Source organism: Miniopterus natalensis, chromosome 10, assembly GCF_054644295.1.
Source record: "Miniopterus natalensis isolate mMinNat1 chromosome 10, mMinNat1.hap1, whole genome shotgun sequence".
Taxonomy (NCBI): domain Eukaryota; kingdom Metazoa; phylum Chordata; class Mammalia; order Chiroptera; family Miniopteridae; genus Miniopterus; species Miniopterus natalensis.
Genome location: NC_142090.1, coordinates 68,519,216 through 68,539,816, shown reverse-complemented (window position 1 = coordinate 68,539,816; position 20,601 = coordinate 68,519,216). Strand labels below are relative to the sequence as shown.

The 20,601-nt window shown below is 35.4% G+C and overlaps 1 protein-coding gene across 2 annotated transcripts in view; it reads left to right on the top strand.

The window, feature by feature from the left end:
* The window catches only part of CRPPA (CDP-L-ribitol pyrophosphorylase A), a 168,384-nt gene that overhangs the window by 78,928 nt on the left and 68,855 nt on the right, over positions 1-20,601 (top strand). For both annotated transcript variants that reach the window (XM_087821190.1, XM_087821189.1), the window contains 3 exons: positions 87-179; positions 662-754; positions 19,616-19,747. In XM_087821190.1, coding sequence (XP_087677316.1) covers positions 87-179; positions 662-754; positions 19,616-19,747 — 318 coding nt within the window. The remainder of the gene's footprint in view (positions 1-86; positions 180-661; positions 755-19,615; positions 19,748-20,601) is intronic.

Sequence of the window (20,601 nt, the reverse complement as noted above, 5' to 3'; positions counted from 1 at the left end):
TGTAACAAAGTTGTTTATGTTCATGTTTGGTCTTTCTGTCTAATTTGTAAACTCTTTTTTTCCCCTCTATTTTTTTTTCCTCCTAGCATGTGAAAGTCACATCTAGGCCTCTGTGTCATTCTGACAGTGATCTTCAGCAAATCATCTTAGAGCAATGCTACAATTTTGTTTGCGTGAATGTAAGTAGTAAATACAAATGACTAAAAGCACTTAAAGACCTTATACGTGTGACAGGGAATAGAACTTAAGCTTCTTGATTATTAAATATTTGACTTTAAGATGTTGATAGATTAATTGTGTTATTTAATATGCATTTGGAAGTTTTATTTTTATCTTTTGAAGTAGGAAAATAACATTTTCTAACAAGCTAATTCCCATAATGAGAAGATGGTGATGTTTCTTTAGACAGTATTTTCACATTTTCAATATCCATGTACTTGGTATAAAGCAGATAAGACTACACAGGTTTGAATTAATAAATAGTACATATTTTAATAGGTATAAATTTATGGGTGTTCTTTAAAATTGATTGAAAATTAAAAATGGAGCTTTAGAAATATTTTGAATGATTATGTAAAACTTTTCCATGTATTCTCCTTGAATTAACTTTTAAATAATTTAAGTACTTCTTTTCAGTTCTTTTACTTTTCTGGTCTTTCAGGTTATGACCTCTGAATTTGAAGAAACCCAGAAATTACTGAATATGCTTAAAGAGAGTAATCTTTCCATTTTGTATCCTGTTGTTGTCATTTCAGTAAGTGAATTAATACAGATTTTTCTCTTCAAACATATGCTTCATTTTTTGGAATTCAACTTTTTATTTAACAAAATTTAGTCAAACTGAGGAAATCCATTCAAACCCCAAAGAAGAAACTCTTCTTTGTGGATTCTTGAGCTTACTCTCTTGCTATGATTTCTATGATTCCTTCTCTTATTTGGTTGAACTGATAGGTTTGGAAAATAATATAATTCAGCCTAGCAGCCAATTTCATTTCTTTTTTCTTCACTAAAATCTCAGTGTATTGGTGCATTGATTGGCTGTTTGGATAGTGTGAATGAGCTTTATTTAGCATTAGATGGCATTAAGAGAAGAAATCCTGAAGTTGAAAAAAAAAAAAATCAGATGGAAGAAAGTTTACCCTTTGGTTGGTTCATCTTCTCTGTTATATGGACAGCAAAAGGAGGGTGAGCACAGGCCAAAGAGAATTCCTAGAAGATACCCCACAGAAATTTTGGTGAGATCTTTCTGTGAAGGACTCAAAAGGTTATGTTATACAGAATTTACTTGTGTAGCAGAAGGGAATGTCAGAGAACAAAACCAGAAAGAAAGAAAACCAGAGGCCACGCCTGCCACACTGGCTGAGGAGCGGAATCTGGTCTGCAGCATTGTGCGGTGTGAAGGGGCTCCAAACATGAAGTTCTCCAAGCAGCTGCTTAGCAGTTGCCAGGTCCCTAGAGCTCAGGCCTGTTCCATAGTGTGGGAGCTGAATGTTAGGTAAAATCATGAATGCAGAATGAAGATAATTTGCACTACAAATAGGTAACTCTAGACTAAGCCGTGCAAGTAGAAACAAACCAGCAATAGGGGGAGGTTTATTTCACTGTCCTGTTGTATTTGGTTATATGCCCCAAAGATAAGTTCCTGGGATCCTGCTGGTTATGGAAACCCAAGTTCCACATGTGACAGATTTTAACAGAAATGTAGATGTTTAATTGAGGTTTTTAAGGAATATTATGAAAGGCACCCAGGGCTGGAAGGCTCTGAGGCTCTGTGGGATGGTGGTTAAGTTCAGAGCTCTGTGTCTGGCTCCCTCGCCCCCTCTCCCATTGTAGCTTGCTCGGAAATCTCACTCAGTCCACGTTCCCAGACGTCATTCTAAAGAGGCAGTACAGCGCTGTGACCAGAGCAAGGGCTGGGAACTCTCAATACCTTCGTTCCTTGATCAAGTTTCTTAACTTTTAGGAGGCTTGCTTTCTTCATTTTAGAAATGAGGCTAATAACCCTACCTCCTAAATCACTGAGGGTTAAAATGAATGGGCAGTGTAGCTGATATCACAGGCCTTGGCCCTTGGCAGGCACACAGTGTTAGTTTCACTTACTAGTCTCGCTCCTTGTATTTCCAGTTTGGAAGCGATGACTCAGAGTGGGCTTCTGTTGCTTTAATCTGATTCCCGCGCTGCAGTCGTACATTTTCCAGCATCCTGTTAGGTCCTTCCATTTGAGCACTCCCCTGTCTTCTCATGTCAGATCTAGTGCAAAAGCGCACTCCCCGTCATTGACCCTCCCCATGCCAGTGCCGTTGTGGCAGGTACCCAGGTGGGTGGGAGTCGGTGTCACTCCTGAAATTCCCTTCTTCCTTTTTCCTCTGCCTCTCTTTATCACACACACACACACACAGATACACACAGACACACACACACACATACACATAGACACACAGACACACACACAGACACACACACAGAGACACACATACACACATAGACACACACACAGAGTTTTTAAACTGTTACTTCTGTTTCATTTCTACTGTTGTATCTCAACCTCAGTCCTTTGTATTACTTCTGTAAATATTTGAATTTAAATTTCTGTTGAGTTCCATTTTATGTACTCCAGAAAATGCAAGAATTTACTTGGCTACCTGGTGTTCTGTATCAAACTAAGGCAAGAGATGGACAGTCCTCTATTTAGGGAGGAAATGTCTCTTAAACTAGTGTGAAAATAGTATTATAAGTCTGTATACTGTAAATCTACACACTATGAATGCTGTAAAAAATTTACATCAAATTAGAGAGTTGTCATTCCATAATTAATACTTGTTCACTCATTATTTTTTTATTGCATAGGTAGATTCCGTGTGCTGATATTAAGGTTATTATTAAAATTAACCGGAAAATGTCACTAGAACATATTTAGAATCTGCTTCCTTAGGATGGAGCAAATCACTGGGAAAGTAAAGAATGGATATTTAGCATAGTTAGATTTTATTTCAGGTTCCACATGGTTCTTGATGGTTAAAATGCCAGATTCTCCCTGGCTATTATGAAAGTGAAATGGGTTGGAAACATTTAATGCAGGAGGTTTTTGTTATCTAAGATAAACTGGTGCAGGTAGAGGCTACTGCTTTAAAAACCACTTAAAGAAAGGAACACTTGAAGAGTAGGAAAAAATAGCTCTGTCCAGGTCAGTTGGTTGGAGCTTCGTCCTGATGTGCCAAGGTTGTGGGTTTGATCCCTTCCTGGTCAGGGCGCATAGAAGAAAGAAGCAACCAATGGATGCATAAATAAGTGGAACAACAAATCGATGTTTCTCTCTCTCTCAAAATATTTATTTTATCTTCCATTTAGGAAAATTAGCTTATGTTTGCAAAAAATGAACTTTTTTGCATAATCTTGTGTTCATTATATGATAATATATTGTGATTTTCCTCAAGTGGTCATTTCTGCAAAATATTTTGAACGGTTTTAGTTTTGTAAAAATATCCTTTATTGATACTTTGATGTTCAACGTGCTCTTTTGGACGTCTGTTCTTATTTTCTTTTTATATATTTTAAATGGTGTAATTTTGCAAAGTTCTCATTTGTTAATGGTGTTGAGTATGATTGAAGGAGTTTACCAATGTTAATTTGATCAACTTAATGACATCTTATGTTTTGGTAGATGTAACTGAATTTCAGTGTAATTATATTGAATTATCAGAATTTTCCACATTTCTACCTTGAGACTAACTGATGATGTTGACAACTCAGACTAAAATCGATGCCAGCATTAAAGCTGGCAGAAATAGTTGGATGGGCTCACTTTATAAGTGTTCTGTTTCCCAGTGAATCTGTGTGTGTCTGTTTTGTACCATATGTGCTCTTTTAACTGCAGACCTTTGGAAACACATACTCAGATAACATGCACACCTAGTACTGGGAGAATACGCCTTACTTGAAGGGAAAAAAAAACACACATGCTTTTTTTTTAAATTTGAGACTAGTTGACATAAAGGAATTAAAAAATTTAGAAACCGCCCAGCCGGGCGTGGCTTAGCGGTTGAGCATCGACCTAGGATCCAGGCGATCGGGGTTCGATTCCCGGTCAGGGCACATGCCCGGGTTGCAGGCTAGGCAGCCGATCAATGACTCTCTCATCATTGATGTTTCTATCTCTCTCTCCCCCTCCTTTCCTTTCTCTGAAATCAATAAAGATATGTTTAAAAAAAAAAAATTTAGAAACATTTCTATGTCTTTTAACAAGAAAACCTTATAAACGTTAATACTTAAAACCAATACTTTCTTTTGTAAAGTTAAATAGTGCAGGAATTATGTTTAGAGTCCTTTTCAGATGTGATTTCTGATGCTGCTGAGTCTATCGTCTAAGTTATCACAGAGCCAAAGTCTTTATCCTGAGTTGACTGAAGGTAACTGTTAGCCTCCTCTCCTTGGCCCCCTCTTCTTTTTGGTTACCAGGGGTATATACTATTGCTAGTGCCTTTTCAGATGGCAACTCTCAAGAGGATTATCTGAAGCTCTTTTTGGAATCACCTGATGCAATAGCTGTCAGCATGGGACATGTTCAGTTTTCTATTTTCTACTCCTATGGTGTGTTTTTGTTTACTACCTAAATGGTGAATAAATATTTAGAAAAATAAAGTAATATATTAAATATAGTGAAGTAGTATAAGGTAATTTCATAAAATTTCTGATATAAAAATTACTCCAAAGAAACATAGGCTTTTACCTAAATTACACAAAACTCAAAAGTGCTAAGAGTGAATTATAGGCCGAGTTCTTGGCTTAGAAATTAATGGTCAGAGAGTTGTTTTATTCGTAACAATGGATAAGAGAGCTTCAGGAGACAAAACTAACTATGGCTGTTTTCCAGTCAAGATCATGAAAACTCTGAAAAAATACCTTCACAGGTTCAGAAAGTAAAATAGGGATTGTAATTTATTTGGATCTGGCAAAGTTTTCACAAAATATCCCTCTGTACTACTATCTCATGAGATAATGAACATTATATTCTTATTTAAAGCTTATTTTTTCAATGAGCATAGCAGAAAGTAATTGGCAACAAATGTAAATAGAAATTCAAAATTGAGAAATGAAGCAAACTCTTTAATTTTACTTAATAAAGTAGTTTATCACTTTTCTACAGCAAAATGATTTTACGGTAACTATTTGGACAATTACACAAGAGTTCTACTTTCCTCTGACAATATAGACAGTTTTATTGTGCTGTATGAGAGATAAGAATCTCTTCATGAATTCACTTCAGCAAAACATAAATTATCATATGGGATTTTAATGCTTTGAAAAACATAAATAAACCTTCAAAAGTGCCTAATTTAGCTCTAGTTACTGGAGAATAGTTTATTGACATAAGAGATCAGAATATATGTTATTTAAAATACTTCAAAATGTTTAATATTTGAACATGTCAGCAAATAAAACAATAGAAAACCACAGTCCATTGACAACTGATACTTTTCACATCTGGGGAAACCGTCACAGAGATGTAAATTGTTTCCAGAAGGTTCCACAGCTCACCAGTGGCAAAGCCAGGAACAGAATCAATCCAATATGCAATGTATCAAATGCACTTGTTACTTTTATGCTCTCATGAATGTGTTAAATAATAAGATGGAACAAGATTAAAACTATATATACACGCATATATGTATTTAATATTTCTTCCTAATAAAGAACAAATGACAATTGAAAAAACATATAGATTCCTTCTTTTAAGTGCTAATGAGTTCTTACTTTAGCTTCACAGGGTATTGAGCCTTTATTGAATTTAATTTCTAAAACTCTGTGATCCTGTTAAATTTCTTACCAGATCCCAGACATGTATCTTTGTCAACTTTTCCTTAACTATTTGTTCTATATGCTTCTTCCTGTTAACCCTATATCACTAGGCTAAGAAAATGTGTTTTTATGGCACAAGTTCTTATAAAACAAACAAAAGAGAGCTGTTATAATTATCACTGCTTCCATATTAGGTTTACTTTTATATATATTATAGATTCCTAGTTTGAGTGTATCTTTGAATGGAGATTTTATGTGTAGTTAAAAGTCAATGAATGACCTAGGGAGTATGTCCAAATACCTCTTCTACTTCAATCTCAATCATGTTGCTACTGTATCTTTATGGATATGTTGATTTTTCCTTCAGAAAATTATAACATTATTATATGTTGAATTATTAGGATATTTTCACTTAAGATACATTACAGTTTTCCCCTGTATGGTTGTACACAGCATTAGTGGCAGAAATGCATTCATTTCCACAAATTCTACAAATGTTTTCATTTGTTTTCTGCTAAATGGTAAGTCTCAGGTATTTCCTGCCTTAAATCAATAATAAAATCTAAATAGTTGTGGTTTAAAATACCTTTAGAACCTGTTAGCAATCTCAGTTATGAAGGGATTCATATCTAACACAGAGATGAAGAATGATGAAGTCATTCTTGTAGAAGGTGTTGAATAGAAAGAATTGACTGTTATTTTAAGTTTTTGGAGATCTTTGCTTGTGGCTCAGTTTCACTGGAAAGTTTGTGTTGTGCGATATAGAAATTCTCTAAGATTAACTGTGAAGCACATGTAACTGATGATGTGTAAAGACATGACTCTCACAGAACACACATTTTTAGTATTCTCTCTGTTAGTGAATATAGGTCATTCATCTTCGGATAGAATTATGTTCTAATGGGATATGCAAATAGAATGAATTCCAGAAGACTTTTCCTGTGTTTTATGAAAAATTTTTTTCTTGATTAAGCACCAGGTTTGGAATCACTATTTATTGTCCTATTTTAAATAGTTTACTGAGCTTAGTCCGATGAGCACAACTGTTTGTGAATTGATTTGCCAGTGCTGTCCTAGTAAATCAGTGTCTAAAATTTAGCATGAAATGCACAGGAGGCAAAATAAATGAAACGAGCCTTCTTTGTTAGGCTAGGAATGAAACTGAATGACTGAATTTTAGCGCTAGGAATGAAACTGAATGACTGGTTTAGTCACTCAATTTTTCAAAAAATATGCCTGCGAATTTTGTTAGGTTTTTGTGTGTGTACTGGACTTTATTTTAAATAATGGAAATGTTCTTTAGCTTAATTATGTTATGCTATTTCTTTACAAAGATGGAACCACATATATTTTTAATATTATTTAATATTTTACAATTAAAAGTTATACTTCTATAATTAATAAATTGTGATCCCTGGCCAGTATTTCTCAGTGGTTAGAGCATCAGCCCACGCATCTAAGGGTCTTGGATTTGATTCCTAGGCGAGGACACCTACCTGGGTTGCAGGTTCGATCTCTGCCCCGGTTGGGGCTGGTGCAGGAGGCAACCAATTGATATGTTTCTCTCTCATTGATGTGTCTCTCTCTCTCTTTCTCTCTCTCTTCCTCCCTTCCTCCCTCCCTCTCTCTCTAAAAATAAATCAATGGAAAAAATATCCTCAGGTGAGGATTAACAAAACAAAAAAAAGAAAAGTAAAAAGTATACTACCAGGCCTAGCGCCACTCCTTTAAAAATCTATACCACCTAAAAATAGATTGCTTTCACAGTTTTCTGGAAAGGCTAAACTGTTCTTTTATTGAAAGCATAGAAAGGTGATGGAATCAGTGCAAAGAATTTCTTGATCCAAACATGCTTTGGCTTGAACTCTTTGTAATAAATTTATGTGTGATGCTTTTGAAAAGTATAGTATGATTTAATTTTCCAGGCACAAGGGGTTTTATTTTATGGGCTTTCGAAGCTGAATTTATTCTTCTTAAATGCTGGGGTACTTGATTCACTGGTACCTGCTAAGGTGGGGTGCAGCAGCGCTGTGAGATAATCTTAGTGTGGGAATCACAGGACTGATTAAAGTCACCTGCACATCTTTTATGAATACTTTTGAGTATTATACTCATTTCTAGATCTTTTGGGAGAAAAGTGTAAGTTTCTATTTTTTTTAATAGTTTAATATGTTTATGGAAATGACAGAGTTCTGAGTTTTTTGCTTAACCAGCAAGACTCCAACGCTGATCCTCCCATTTGTAGGAGATGGAACTCGGGCTACATTGGTAAATCTCAGCCTCCACAACAAATGTGCCCTGCTAATGCATCTTATTAGTATACTTTTGTTCATGTTAATAACAACAGACACTTACTGAATACTTGAAATAATGAGTCACCATTCTTTTCTTTAAAATCCATGATCCCATTTAATCCTCAGAGCAGTCCTGAGAGTTAGTTATCATAGATGCCATTATCTCACTGTAAGAATATGCCTCCTGCTCATTTCACTTTACCACATGACTTCATTAGGGATGTCAATACTTGCCCTTTTCAAGTAATAGAAACCACATTGTTAGAGGAGAAATGGATCTTTAACACCATTTAGTAGCATGCTGTCATTTTGCCAGAGGTAACCCGGGCCATTTTCTTCGCCTGGGCCTGAGATGACTTCTTTATATTAGAGGTTGGCAAATTTTTCTTATAAAGGGCCATTTAGGAAGTATTTTAGGCTTTGTGGGCCATTATGTCTTTGGTGCAAATATTCTACTCTGCTGTTATAGTGCAAAAGCAGCCATGGATAAGATTTTTAAAAATTGGTGTGGCTGTGTTCCAATGAAAATTTATTTAGGAAGAAACAGGAGGCTGGATTGGACTCATGAACCATTGTTTTCTAAACTTTGGTTTAGGTTTCTCATTCCTAAATGACCTATTTGCTACAGCTAATTAGTACCATGACCTAGAATATCTGTTAGACATTTCTTTAATGGACATATACTCTCCGAGTCATCAAGTCTCATGATTTAAAGTATTGCTCATGTACCAATTCCTATATTTTTATCTCTACATCATTTCTCTGAGTTTTTACAGGAATGTTCAAGTGCTTGAAGTTTAGAAATTTGAATGAATCTTCCATCCAGGAACTTTCCCTTCCCAAAAGCCTCTTTTGTTTCAATTTTGATCTCATCACAGCCACCAGGACAGCTTTTGCCAATTGCAAATTGACCAAGCCACTCTCCGTATTACAATCTTCCAGAAACTCCCCATTCCTACTGGACAAAGCTCAGTCACATCATAAAGGCTTGGCCTGGGCTAAATTTTATGGTCCTTACTCTCCCTTCTCGCTGAGCACTTTGCCCTCTGGTAACACTGAACTGATGTAGTTCCCCTATGTCCCCTGTCACCTGACACATCTGTGCTTCCTCTGGGGAGATTTTCTACCTGAAACACCACTTTCCTAGTGTTTGCTTGCCCAGCTGTTGTTACCCTTGAAATCTGAGTGACAGTATTTCTTCTTGGAGTCCCTCCTTCAGACCCCCTTGCCTTCAGACTCCTTCCGCCTTTCCTGACAGCTCGAGGAGGCATTCAGAAGTGACCGCTGACTTGGACTGCCTTGACATTCCTGTCCCACCCTGTTTCAGGAATGCCCACCACAGCTAGGTGGGTAGGAGGAACTAAATAGAAGTGACATCTCAAGTAATGGCTACATTCTGTTAATGAGAATAATACTGCTGGTTCTGCCTGGGGGCCTAGGCCATTGTTTACTATGTATAAATTTAAATTTTATGAATTTTAGTCTTGATTTATGTTGTCCTTACTTTTGAGTAGTTCGATTTTTTTCCCCCTTCTGCTTTTTAGAAAAAGAAATTTTGTTTTATTCAACAACTATAATTGTCTAATTTACAGGTGTCTGTCTTGTAAATCATATCTTCATTCTTCCTGTTAGGGTCAGTAAATGACTACTGTGCTCTTAATTCGTTTTCTGTTTTTCTCTAAAAGGTAGGTTTAAACTTTGAAGTGTTCCTCATTTCTAAATTGGACTTAATTTCTCTCTTGTAAATTGAATTTAGGGATGATTTTAAAAATATTTTTGAAAGAGGCCTTTTACACTTCAAAATACATTTCAAATGGATCACTACTATATTAAGCAAGTAAAGAACGTGCATTTAGGAACATATATTTTAACTTTTAGTTTATGTGTGCAGCATTTACTTACATATTTAATTAATAAGAAATATTAGGTTATTTTGATGAAGACAAGAAGTTGAAGCAAAGATTATGGAAGGTAGCTGGAGGTTCCTTTTCTGCATTTTATTTGGATTGTAAAATATACTGATTGGCCTGTTAGATACTTAATAATATTCATAGTTGAAGAAGGTTTTTTTTTCTTATAACCTATCCTCTCTTAATGAAATGGATCCAGAAGCCTGGATCCAGCAAGTAGACTGTGGCCTTGTCATAAATGTGATATTGAACAAAAGTTATCTTCAAACTGACATGCTAAGATTACAATATATCCACAGAATGTGATGTTTCCCTCAGTGACCTGTGGTCCTCAGCTTACCCTTACGCCGTCCTGAACACATGTGCTTGGCAGATGTCGCTCAGCCCTGCTGGCCGTTCAGCCGAGCTCAGGGCTCACATGCCAGGAGAGCGCGCCTCGGTGGTCCGTTCTGTGTGCGCAGACACGCCTAAGCCTGAATTAAAAAAAACACAGTGCGTTCCCCACCTTGGGCATTGTAGTTTTCATCTCTACAAGCTTGATTTGGGTCCTATTTATATCTTCTATTTCAGTACCCAGCTTTGGAATATATGGGATACAGTTATAATTTTAATCTTTGTTAATTCGAACATCTTTTTCAGTTCTGAGTCCTTTGTAAGTGATGTATTCATTTCCTCATGATGGATCCTATTTTTCTGCTTCCTTATATGCCTGGGAATGTTTTGTCTGTGTGTGTCTAAGGCGTGTTATGTGGGTTTTTAATTTTCATCCAACTTGGAAATATTTCCGCCGTTATTTTTTCCCTCTTCCTACTCAGGAACTTCAGTTAACATGCTCATTCTTTCTCGGAGCTTTTTGAATACATGGAACACACTTGTAAAATGATTTTAATGTCATTTTCTATTAATTTGAATATCTGTGTCGCTTTTAAATTGTTTTTGATTGATTGATGTGTATCTAGACATGCCTAGGCCTGAATTTAAAAAAAATATTATGACAGTGAGTTGGGGCAGATATAGGGCTCAGCTCATTTGTTTCTCACCTCTCAGAGATGTCCCTTGATACTTAGTGTATTGTATCTTAAAACTCTTTCTTTCATATAGTTTATAACTTTTTTACTTGTTTCAGGCACAAAAATAAATGTAGTACCTGTTACTCCCTCTTGGGCAGAAACAGAAGCTGGGCCTAGCTCAGTGTAAAAGTTTTATTTTCACACATTCATATGCATCCACATTTTCAGGAATATATTTTATACATAAATAAGACAAACTTAGTCTGTGTTAGTTCATACTCTATAAAATTTTGCCTCTTCTAGATCTAATTTCTCAGAGTAGGATTTTAAGTAGTAAAAGAACATTTAGGCAAGAATAAAAATTCCTTTTGTGATACAGACACATAGGTAATTACCAAACATATTAATGGGATGTACAGCTAGCAATGATATTACATGGACTTCTTTCGTGCTAGACAAGTGTGCACGTTAGCATATTTTACAATGATGAAATGTTTGATTTCTAGACTTGTATATTGTAGCCACTAACTACCTATGGCTATGAGCACTTGAGGTGTAGCTACTTTATTATTTAATTTTAATAAATTTGAATATAATGTAAATAGCCATATATGGCTAGTGGTTTCTCTAGTAGGGACAGTGAGATTCTAGACTATGTTTTATTTGGCAACCCTTATATTATGCCAATTTTTTAATATGACGTAGCTTTATGGAAAAGAATTTTCTTAGAAATAAAAAGTTAAGTAAGCACTTTATTTTAATGAAAAATAGCTCAACAAAGCAAATATCAATGATCTTTCGATTTGTTTTTGGAATCACTGTAATTGGAATTTCTGGGTAATTCATTTTTTCTAAGACTAACGTTTAATGTTTGGTCTAAATGCATAAGGTGTCTGTGAACTGCAAACATGTTCACTATTTATTTTTTTTAAATATCATATAATGATTAAATAAATGGCTTTTGGACAACCACAATAATAATTATAGATTGTTGCTTAAGCAGTAATGAATTTTATCTCGCAAAATGAAATTTGACAGGTCACTAAAATACATAAAGATTATATATAAACTCAGTGAAGAATCACATACCTGCTTTTCATATTCTGACAACTCTTTTCAGAGAAAAAAATAGTAAATATATATAGTTATATGTTTTAAATAATGTTAACTAAACAGACCAATGCTTAGTATTAATCATTGGATTGCTTTTAACTTTTGATTCTAAAATTTTTTACAGAGGGTGCAGATGTTAATTATAGATGTTTGTAATGCTTCAGATAATTGTGCCATAATACAACAGAGGCAAGGTTATGTTCTTATAGGAGAAATCACTTTGTGAAGGAACTAAAAAAAATGTTCAGTTTGATTTTTTAAAACATGTTTTAAAGTAATGTTAGGTTTTTCTATTGACTGTTTAAAATATGAAGTTCTGGATTCACTTCTTTGATCTTTTAAATAGCATCTAAAAAAAGTATACACAAATATAACATTTGTACTGATACTACAAAACTCATTTATTTTTTAATTCTTTGGATAAATGGAAACATTTAAACCTTTTGTGTGGTTAATAATTTAATGCAAAGTACATTCATTTTATTTCCTACCTTTTGTTGCATGTCATTGTTTTTCAATCTACTAATTTTGATGGTATTTTATTTTGTTAAGATTTACAAATGGGTTGTTAAGCATTTGCTTTGAGTTTCCATGATAGCTTATAACTTAATTAGTTTCTATTCATCAGAAATATGAGTTGAATTTCATGATGGCATTGATTTAAATTTGTTCTAAAATGTAGTGATTCAGTATTGAAAGCTGCTGCTTTTTTCTTTTTAAAAGTATAATTTATTAAATTAAAGCAATTTTCATTAATAGAATCCATGTAATTTATAAATAGTTGAAGTGAGATGAAAGTTTTTCTGATGTTTTCTAATCCTTAAGATGAACTCTTACTTTGATCTGCTTAGTATTGGCCAGTTTCATCAGTTATTAAATTTTACTATTTCTTTTGAAAAATGCTGTTTTCAAGATGCTGGGCGTAATTCACACAATTTGCTTTTCTGAACACATATGTAGATAATTTTTCATTATCTATTGTGTGGATTCAGAAAACCTCTGTTCTATCTACTGATTCTTTCTAACTCAATTATTTGATAATTACCAGAACTTTAATTTTGACTGTCCTTCCTTCCACTTTGGTGGGCATTATTTGGATATATATTTATACTTCACAAATTGACTTACTTCTTAGTCAAATAAACAAAGAGTCTATTTCTCTTCCTATTGAGAATCCTGACTCCCTTCCCAGGCCTTCCCGTGAACATGGACTCTGGAATGAGAGAAGTATTAAACATGGGGTTATGGAACATTCCTATGTTATAAAGAGCATTGTATGTGATATTAATTACTGTCTTTATTTAATGTACCTGTCCTCAGAGACAAGTGAAAAAAATCACATTTTAAAATATCAAAAATCAGTTGGAATTCATCTGGGACCAGGGACATATTAAATGGTTACTAGACAAATATAAAGCATGTGTACGGCTGAATGTAGAAGATATGAGGCCCAGAGAATCCTTTTCCAAACTTTGTGAGTGGAAACCTGGCCCACCCACAAAGCTATGAAGCTATCCACATGTTATATGTTTAAGCAATTTACTAGTTTATAGGAGTGAATTTGCTACCTTTTAAAAAAATACACATTTTGGGGGGTGGTAGGAAGAGATCCTTATCTTTATTTATGTATGCACGTAAAAGGACTATTAGAAATGGTATCCAAAATGGGAAATATTGTTTTTACTGTAATTGACGTGTAGCAAATTAGTGAACAATGCAAAAAGAGATCAAAGGGCTCAACCTAGATGAAATGTTTTGCTCTATTTCAATGGCTGTAAGTTTGTTTTATTAAGGCAAAAGCATTTACATTTCTCTTGAGTTATTATGATCATTTTGCAACCCTCTGCTGTGGTCGTATAAACCTGCCCAGTTTTTATAATTAAAATTGATTGTGTTCGTGTAACAACTGAAATTTTTCCTGGAACTCATAAGTAGCTGCTATATTTTAGAAGTTCAAAATTAGTAGCACAATAAAAAGTATGTGCTCAGGTTTCACGGTATTGGTAGTAGGAGGTACATCTGCTGGAGATTATCTCCTGCTTTTCATATGTCATCAGGCCTCCCCAGCTGCTGAAGGGGAACACTGAGTTGCATCCTACTCCTGCAGCCTGATTATACATTTCATAAGGTCAATATTCATATCTGTTTCTTTAAAATTTAACTTTGTCAACTAGCACAATGTTTAGCACATACTAATCACTCAAGAAAAGGACCTGCGTTAATCTCAGATGTTCTATTACTATATTTCTTAAGTTTCCCTATAATTTAGGTACTTGGCTTAATGGGATAACATAGGCAGTTGGTAGATGTATAAATAGCTTGCCTGGAACTCACTTTTATGCACCATTTCGTTAATTGGAGTCATGGAATCTGTGGCCTACTGATTTCCTTTTTTAAGTGTCATTACATCTTTTTCTTTCCAAGGAGGTAGTGTATGTTGTATCTTATGGACCTGTAGCTGGAGTGAGTCTTTCAGTCCCTGTTTAGACATCTCATGACTTGGTGAGAACTCTTAAAAATCAGAGCACTGAGATTAAAAATGGTGGCTGACTGAGTGGAAGATACACTGACACTCTCCTAGGACCAAACTGGAATTACAACTAAAATATAGAAAAACCATCCTGAATAATCAATTGCAACTGAAGATGAGCTGGAGAGCACCCAAATAACCAAGGAGAAAAAGTGGAGATTGCATAGAGACTGGTAGGAAGTACAGAGGCGCAAGAGGGCTGGCTGGGCACCCACAGGCAGCAGCTTAAGGTTCAGAGGGATATCTCAGCTGTGGGGTGTTCCCACTGAGAACTCTGGGGCCTAAACCCCAGGCTGGGATTCCTAGCCCAGAGCATGAGAACGAGAAGGGTGCCCACATAACATCTGGCTGTGAAAAACAGCTGTTTTTTTTATCTGCCAGGGAGAGATGGCTAGAAATGCAGGCACCTTCTTAAAGAGCCAATGCACAAAGTTTCATGTGCAGCCACTCACCTTGGGCTCCAGCAAAGGGAGGGCAGAGTGGACTGGAGCTGTGTGAGGGGAATCTAGGGTTGTAGGTTCTGGAGATAGAGCTCAGAGGGCATCCCTCTGGATTCCTGTGCCAAGTCATTCCCCCATTCTGCAGAGGACATCTTTCACAGGCAGACATTTACCTTCCAAACAGCTTTTGCCTGAGGGGGAAGCAATTGCCCCGCCCTACTGGAAAACCTCTGGCCCCACCCAGAGGAGTTTCTACAGCCTGAGGCTCATTAAGAGAATCAAAGTAGCCTGCAAGCAAAGGTAGACCTCAGAGTGCTTTGAGTGTTTTTCCCGCTCTGCTTGTGGACACAGGCCTTGGCAAAAGCAGACTTTGGTGTGCTTCTGGGTCCTGTTCAAATGTACCCAGTCGCAAGAGGGTACCTCAAGCCATGGGCTGTTGATAGTTCCAAACAGGATACTCAAGGCCAGTCATAAACAGCGTCTGACATTGGCCTACACCAGAGACCTTCCAAAAAGACTCAGAGTCCTAGCAGGCCTACCTAATACTTAGTAACAAACCCAAATAGGCAGCCAAAATGGGGAGACACAAAACAAGCCCCGAATGAAAGGACAAAAGAAGTCTTCAGAAAAAGAGCTAAATGAAATGGAGATAAACAATCTCTCAGATATAGAGTTCAGAATACTGATTGTAAGGATGCCCAAAAGCATGAAAAAAGATACGGAAACTATGAAAAATGACCAGTGAGAAATGAATGACATAGCAGAAATAAAGAATACATTGGAAGGAATAAACAGCAGATTAGAGGAAGCTGAGGATCGGATCAGGGAATTAGAAGACGGTAGAAAAAAATCACTCAATCAGAGACCCCAAAACAAAAACAATTGAAAAACAGGACAGTCTAAGGGAGCTGTGGGACAGCATGAAACGGTTCAATATTTGCATCATAGGAGTGCCAGAGGAGGTTGAAAGTAAGCAAGGGTTAGAGAACCTGTTTGAAGAAATAATGGCAGAAAATTTCCCTACCCTGGTGAAGGAAAAAGTCACACAAGTTCAAGAGGCACAGAGAGTCCCAAGCAAGAAGAACCCAAAGATTCCCACACCCTGACACATCATAATTATAATGCCAAAAATTCAAGACAGAGAATATTAAAGGCAGCAAAAGAGAATAACAATCTGTTACCTACAAAGGAGCTCCCATAAGGTTGCTAGCTGACTTCTCATCAGAAACTCTACATGCCAGAAGGTAATGGCATGAAGTATTCAAGGTAATGCAAAACAAGGACCTGAAACCAAGACTGCACTATCCAGCAAGGCTATCATTCAAAATAGATGGTAAAATAAAGAGCTTCCCAGACAAAAAAAAGGCTAAAGGAGTTTATCACCACCAAACCAGCATTGCAGGAAATGTTAAAGGAACTGCTGTAATAATAATAAGAAATAGAGAGAGAAACATAGGCGTAAAGAATCAAAATGGCAATAAATAAGGACCTATCAATAATAACCTTAAGGACTTTAAGGGAGAGATCAACAGTAATACAGTCATGGTTGTGGATTTTAACACCCCACTGACTTCACTGGATAGATTTTCCAGACAAAAAGTCAACATAGAATCAGTAACTCTAAATGACACACTAGATCAGGTGGATTTAATTGATATTTACAGGATATTTCACCCCAAAGCTGCACATGGGTCATGCTCAAAGATAGACCACATGTTAGGACACAAAACAAGTCTCTACAAGTTCAAGAAGATTGAAATAATATCAAGCATCTCAGATCACAATGACATGAAATTTGAAATCAACTACAGTAAAAACACTCAAAAACATTCAAACACATAGAGGCTAAATAGCATGTTATTAAACAATGAATGGGTTATCACTAAGATGAAGAAAGAAATTTAAAACTTCCTGGAAACAGATGAAAATGAACACACAACAACCCATAATCTATGGGACACAAGGAAAGCAGTCCTAAGAGGGAATTCATAGCACTACAGCCTACCTCAAAAAATAAGAAAAATTTTTAGTAAACTATCTAACCCTACAACTTAAAGAATTAGAAAGCTCCCCTGTGAAGCCATCCAGACCAGGGCTTTTGTTTGCTGGGAGTTTTTTTTTTATTACTGCTTCAATTTCGTCAGTTGTTATTGGCCTATTCAGGTTTTCCGATTCTTCCTGATGCAGTTTTCCATGATCTCACTCATATGTGGAATTTAATAAACAAAATAGAGAGAGGAACAAAATAGATCCAGAGACATAGAAGCATAAAACAGACTAAGGGATCTCAAAGGGAAGGGAGGTAGTGGGTGGGGAGAGATTAATCAAAGAACTTCTATGCATATGTGCATAACCCATGGACACAGACAATAGTGTGGTGAAGGCCTGGGGGGCAGGTTGGATGCGGGGTGGAGGGGATCAACGGGGAAAAAAGGGGGATATCTTTCAACAATAAAGATAAATTAAACAAACAATAATAACAAAAAACCATGCTACCATGTCCTTCAGTTCAGCCTAGATATTTTTGCTACAGTACACATCTTTGTAAGAGATATTAGTTTATGTGTGATTGATAAATAAAGGAGTTAGGTTCATATAATGTGGAAGTGAGATCAGCGCATATGCAACTTTTCCTAGATAAGAACAGCCAGGTAAACAGGAATAGAATGAGAACCTTGGAAGGAAGGGTAAAAAACCCTCAACTCAGTTGCTGCACTCAAAGCAGAAGCCTTTATACTATTCTTTTTTCCTTTGATTGATATGTTTCTAAGAGAACTGCGATAAAGCGTCCTTCTGTGTTTATGGATTTGGAAATTGTGTTCTTATAATTCAGTCATTTTTTGTGTGCATACAAATCTGTGTTCTTAGTAATAAGATTATGATCATTATAAGTTTTGTTTTTTATTATTTACTATTCCTTTTTATTTGTATTAATGGTTTTTGTCTTAAACTCTACTTGTCATTATATTGCTACATCCTTTATTTTTGGTAGTATTACATGGAATGTCTTTTTCATCTTTTTATTTTGTACTTTTCCAGATAGTTTTCTTTAGATATTTATCTTATAACTAGCGTATTGTTCGATTTTTTCTTAAAAATCCAGTCTGATAAATCTGTTACGTATAAAAGAGTTAAGTATATTACATTTATTTTTTTATTAGTTTTATATTTGGGATTCTTTCTACAAGCTTATTTAATTTTGTTGTTGTGGCTGGCCACTTGTTTTGTTTGCTACTTTCCCCTTATGTGTTGCTGTTGATAGACATAATCCTTTCTCCTTCTGCAAATTCAGAAACTATAAAATATAGTTGTGTATGGTTTTAATTAAATACCATTACTCTGGAAATATGCATAATTAGCTATGAGTTGTAAAGTTTCTAATTTCTGTTCTTCTCCAAAGCAAAACATACATTCAGCACACTTTAATTATCCATTGGGCATTTTCATTCCAATATAATTTATTCTTGCCTAGAGTTTTAGTTCTATCATTTTTAGGCTCCCAAAGTTATTAATGTCTATAATTAATAGTTAATATAATCAACTTACATTCTAAATAAACAGTTTCAGGCGCTCTTTTAGGTCCCTCTTAGGAAAATTAAAAGCGAGTACCTGGCTCCCAGCTCTGACTTCCCAGAGAGGTTGCCTAGCTCTGGGCAGGTTGCACTTCCTCCTGGCCCAACCCTAATGGCAGCTTCCAGGCGAAGAGCTCCATTCTCCATTTTATCATATTAGTATCCATCATTCCTTCCCCTTTAACGTGTTCCCATTATTTTCACTCTTTTGTTTCTGTATATTTTACATCTCTGTAAAGGCTATAATTACAAATGAGAGAGGTTCTGTCTTTACTGTCCTTGTGCTATTTTCCCCCTACAAACCCTCTCCCCACCCCCTCTTATTTTAGCTCCAGATTTTTCAGAACTCAAAATATGTCAGGGAAACATCTCTATTAAACAAGAAATGCCTGTCTGTCCAGGCTGGCAATAAGGTCATTCTGATTGTGCACTGCAGAATGCCTGGGTCTTCCATCCACATAAAATATGTTGGGCATGGTGTCCCCTGGCATTCCATGGCATCTAAATAGTAAACCAATTAATTACTTTGAATTGGATTCTTCTAAAGAACTTTATGTAATTAAGTAGGGAAGCAAGCTTGAATTTTATTGATATTGTTCATTTAACATATATTTATATATATTTGCTTCTGGCCTAGTTTCAAATTATAAATTATGATTTAAGTTGAATAAATTGGTAATATAATATTCATATATGTTTGACTCTGTTACAAGTTGAAACAGAATATTAACACTTTGTGTTATTTTCCATGAGTGTTTACTGCATCTGTATTTATAAAGGATGATTCACTGATCATATTAAATATTTATGGCTTGGAATGCCTAACTAGAGATTAACACAAACTGATAAAAATCATTGCAATATTATAATTTTACCTTCTTTAATGTTACATGTTCAAAGAAAAGTGAAGGAACGCTATTCTAATTGTTAACTTTTATATTATTTTTCAGGTGCATTTTCTTGATTATAAATCAGTACCTTTTGATCAGAAAATGGAAAACCTAATGCAGATTAGGGAGCTATCAAAGGAAGTGAAAAAAAGAAATATTTTACTTTGTGGCCTTCTCATATATTACCCACAGGTAGGTAAAATGTTGTTCTCTTCAGATTGTATGCTCTTTAGACTACAGATTTAATCACGAAAACCTGACTTTGTTAAAAGCAAAGAAATATTAATAAGAAAAAAATCAGCTGGAAAATTACTTATCTATTCATGTTCTATAGTAGATAGAACCTCTCGACTTGAGGAGAAAAGTAAAAATCAAAACAAGTGTTTTGATTAGGGGAAAAAGATGAAAACTTGCAAATATCTCATCATAGGTAGCCCACATAGAATTGCCAGATATGTGACTAAAAAATACGGAATGCCCAGTTAAATTTGAATTTCAGATAACAGATAATTTGAAGTATGTTCCAAATTTGGAATTTGAAATTTGAAGTCCATATTTAACTGGACTTTTGTATTGAACTTGGCAGTCTTAATGTCACAGCTCTTAGCCATTTGTGTAATTTGGAATTGCTTATTTCTTTTATGTTGTGCTAAAGATGTTGGTGAACATGTTTTTAATCATTTGAAAGCAGGGCTTGGCATTCAGATGACAAGAGGACATATTATTTAATTAGAGAAATCTCTTATTGTCATCACTGCCTTTTAATAGCAGCAAGTTGGTTAAGCTGAAGGTAAAATGAATTAGCGTTATAGATTCTTTGTGCAGAGAAATGTTATGTAAATCAAACTATTTGGAGAATCTTGTAGAGAAGGTGGATTTGCCCTTTATACATACTTTTCGTGGAATTTGCAGAATGCTTTATAGTTTCTTAGATGTACCACATAGGAGTCACATAAATGAAATAGTCAACTGCTTTTTTAATGGTTTGGAATAAAAGTTATTTGGTACTGACTGCCCAGGAAATGACAGGTATTTAAAGTCATATG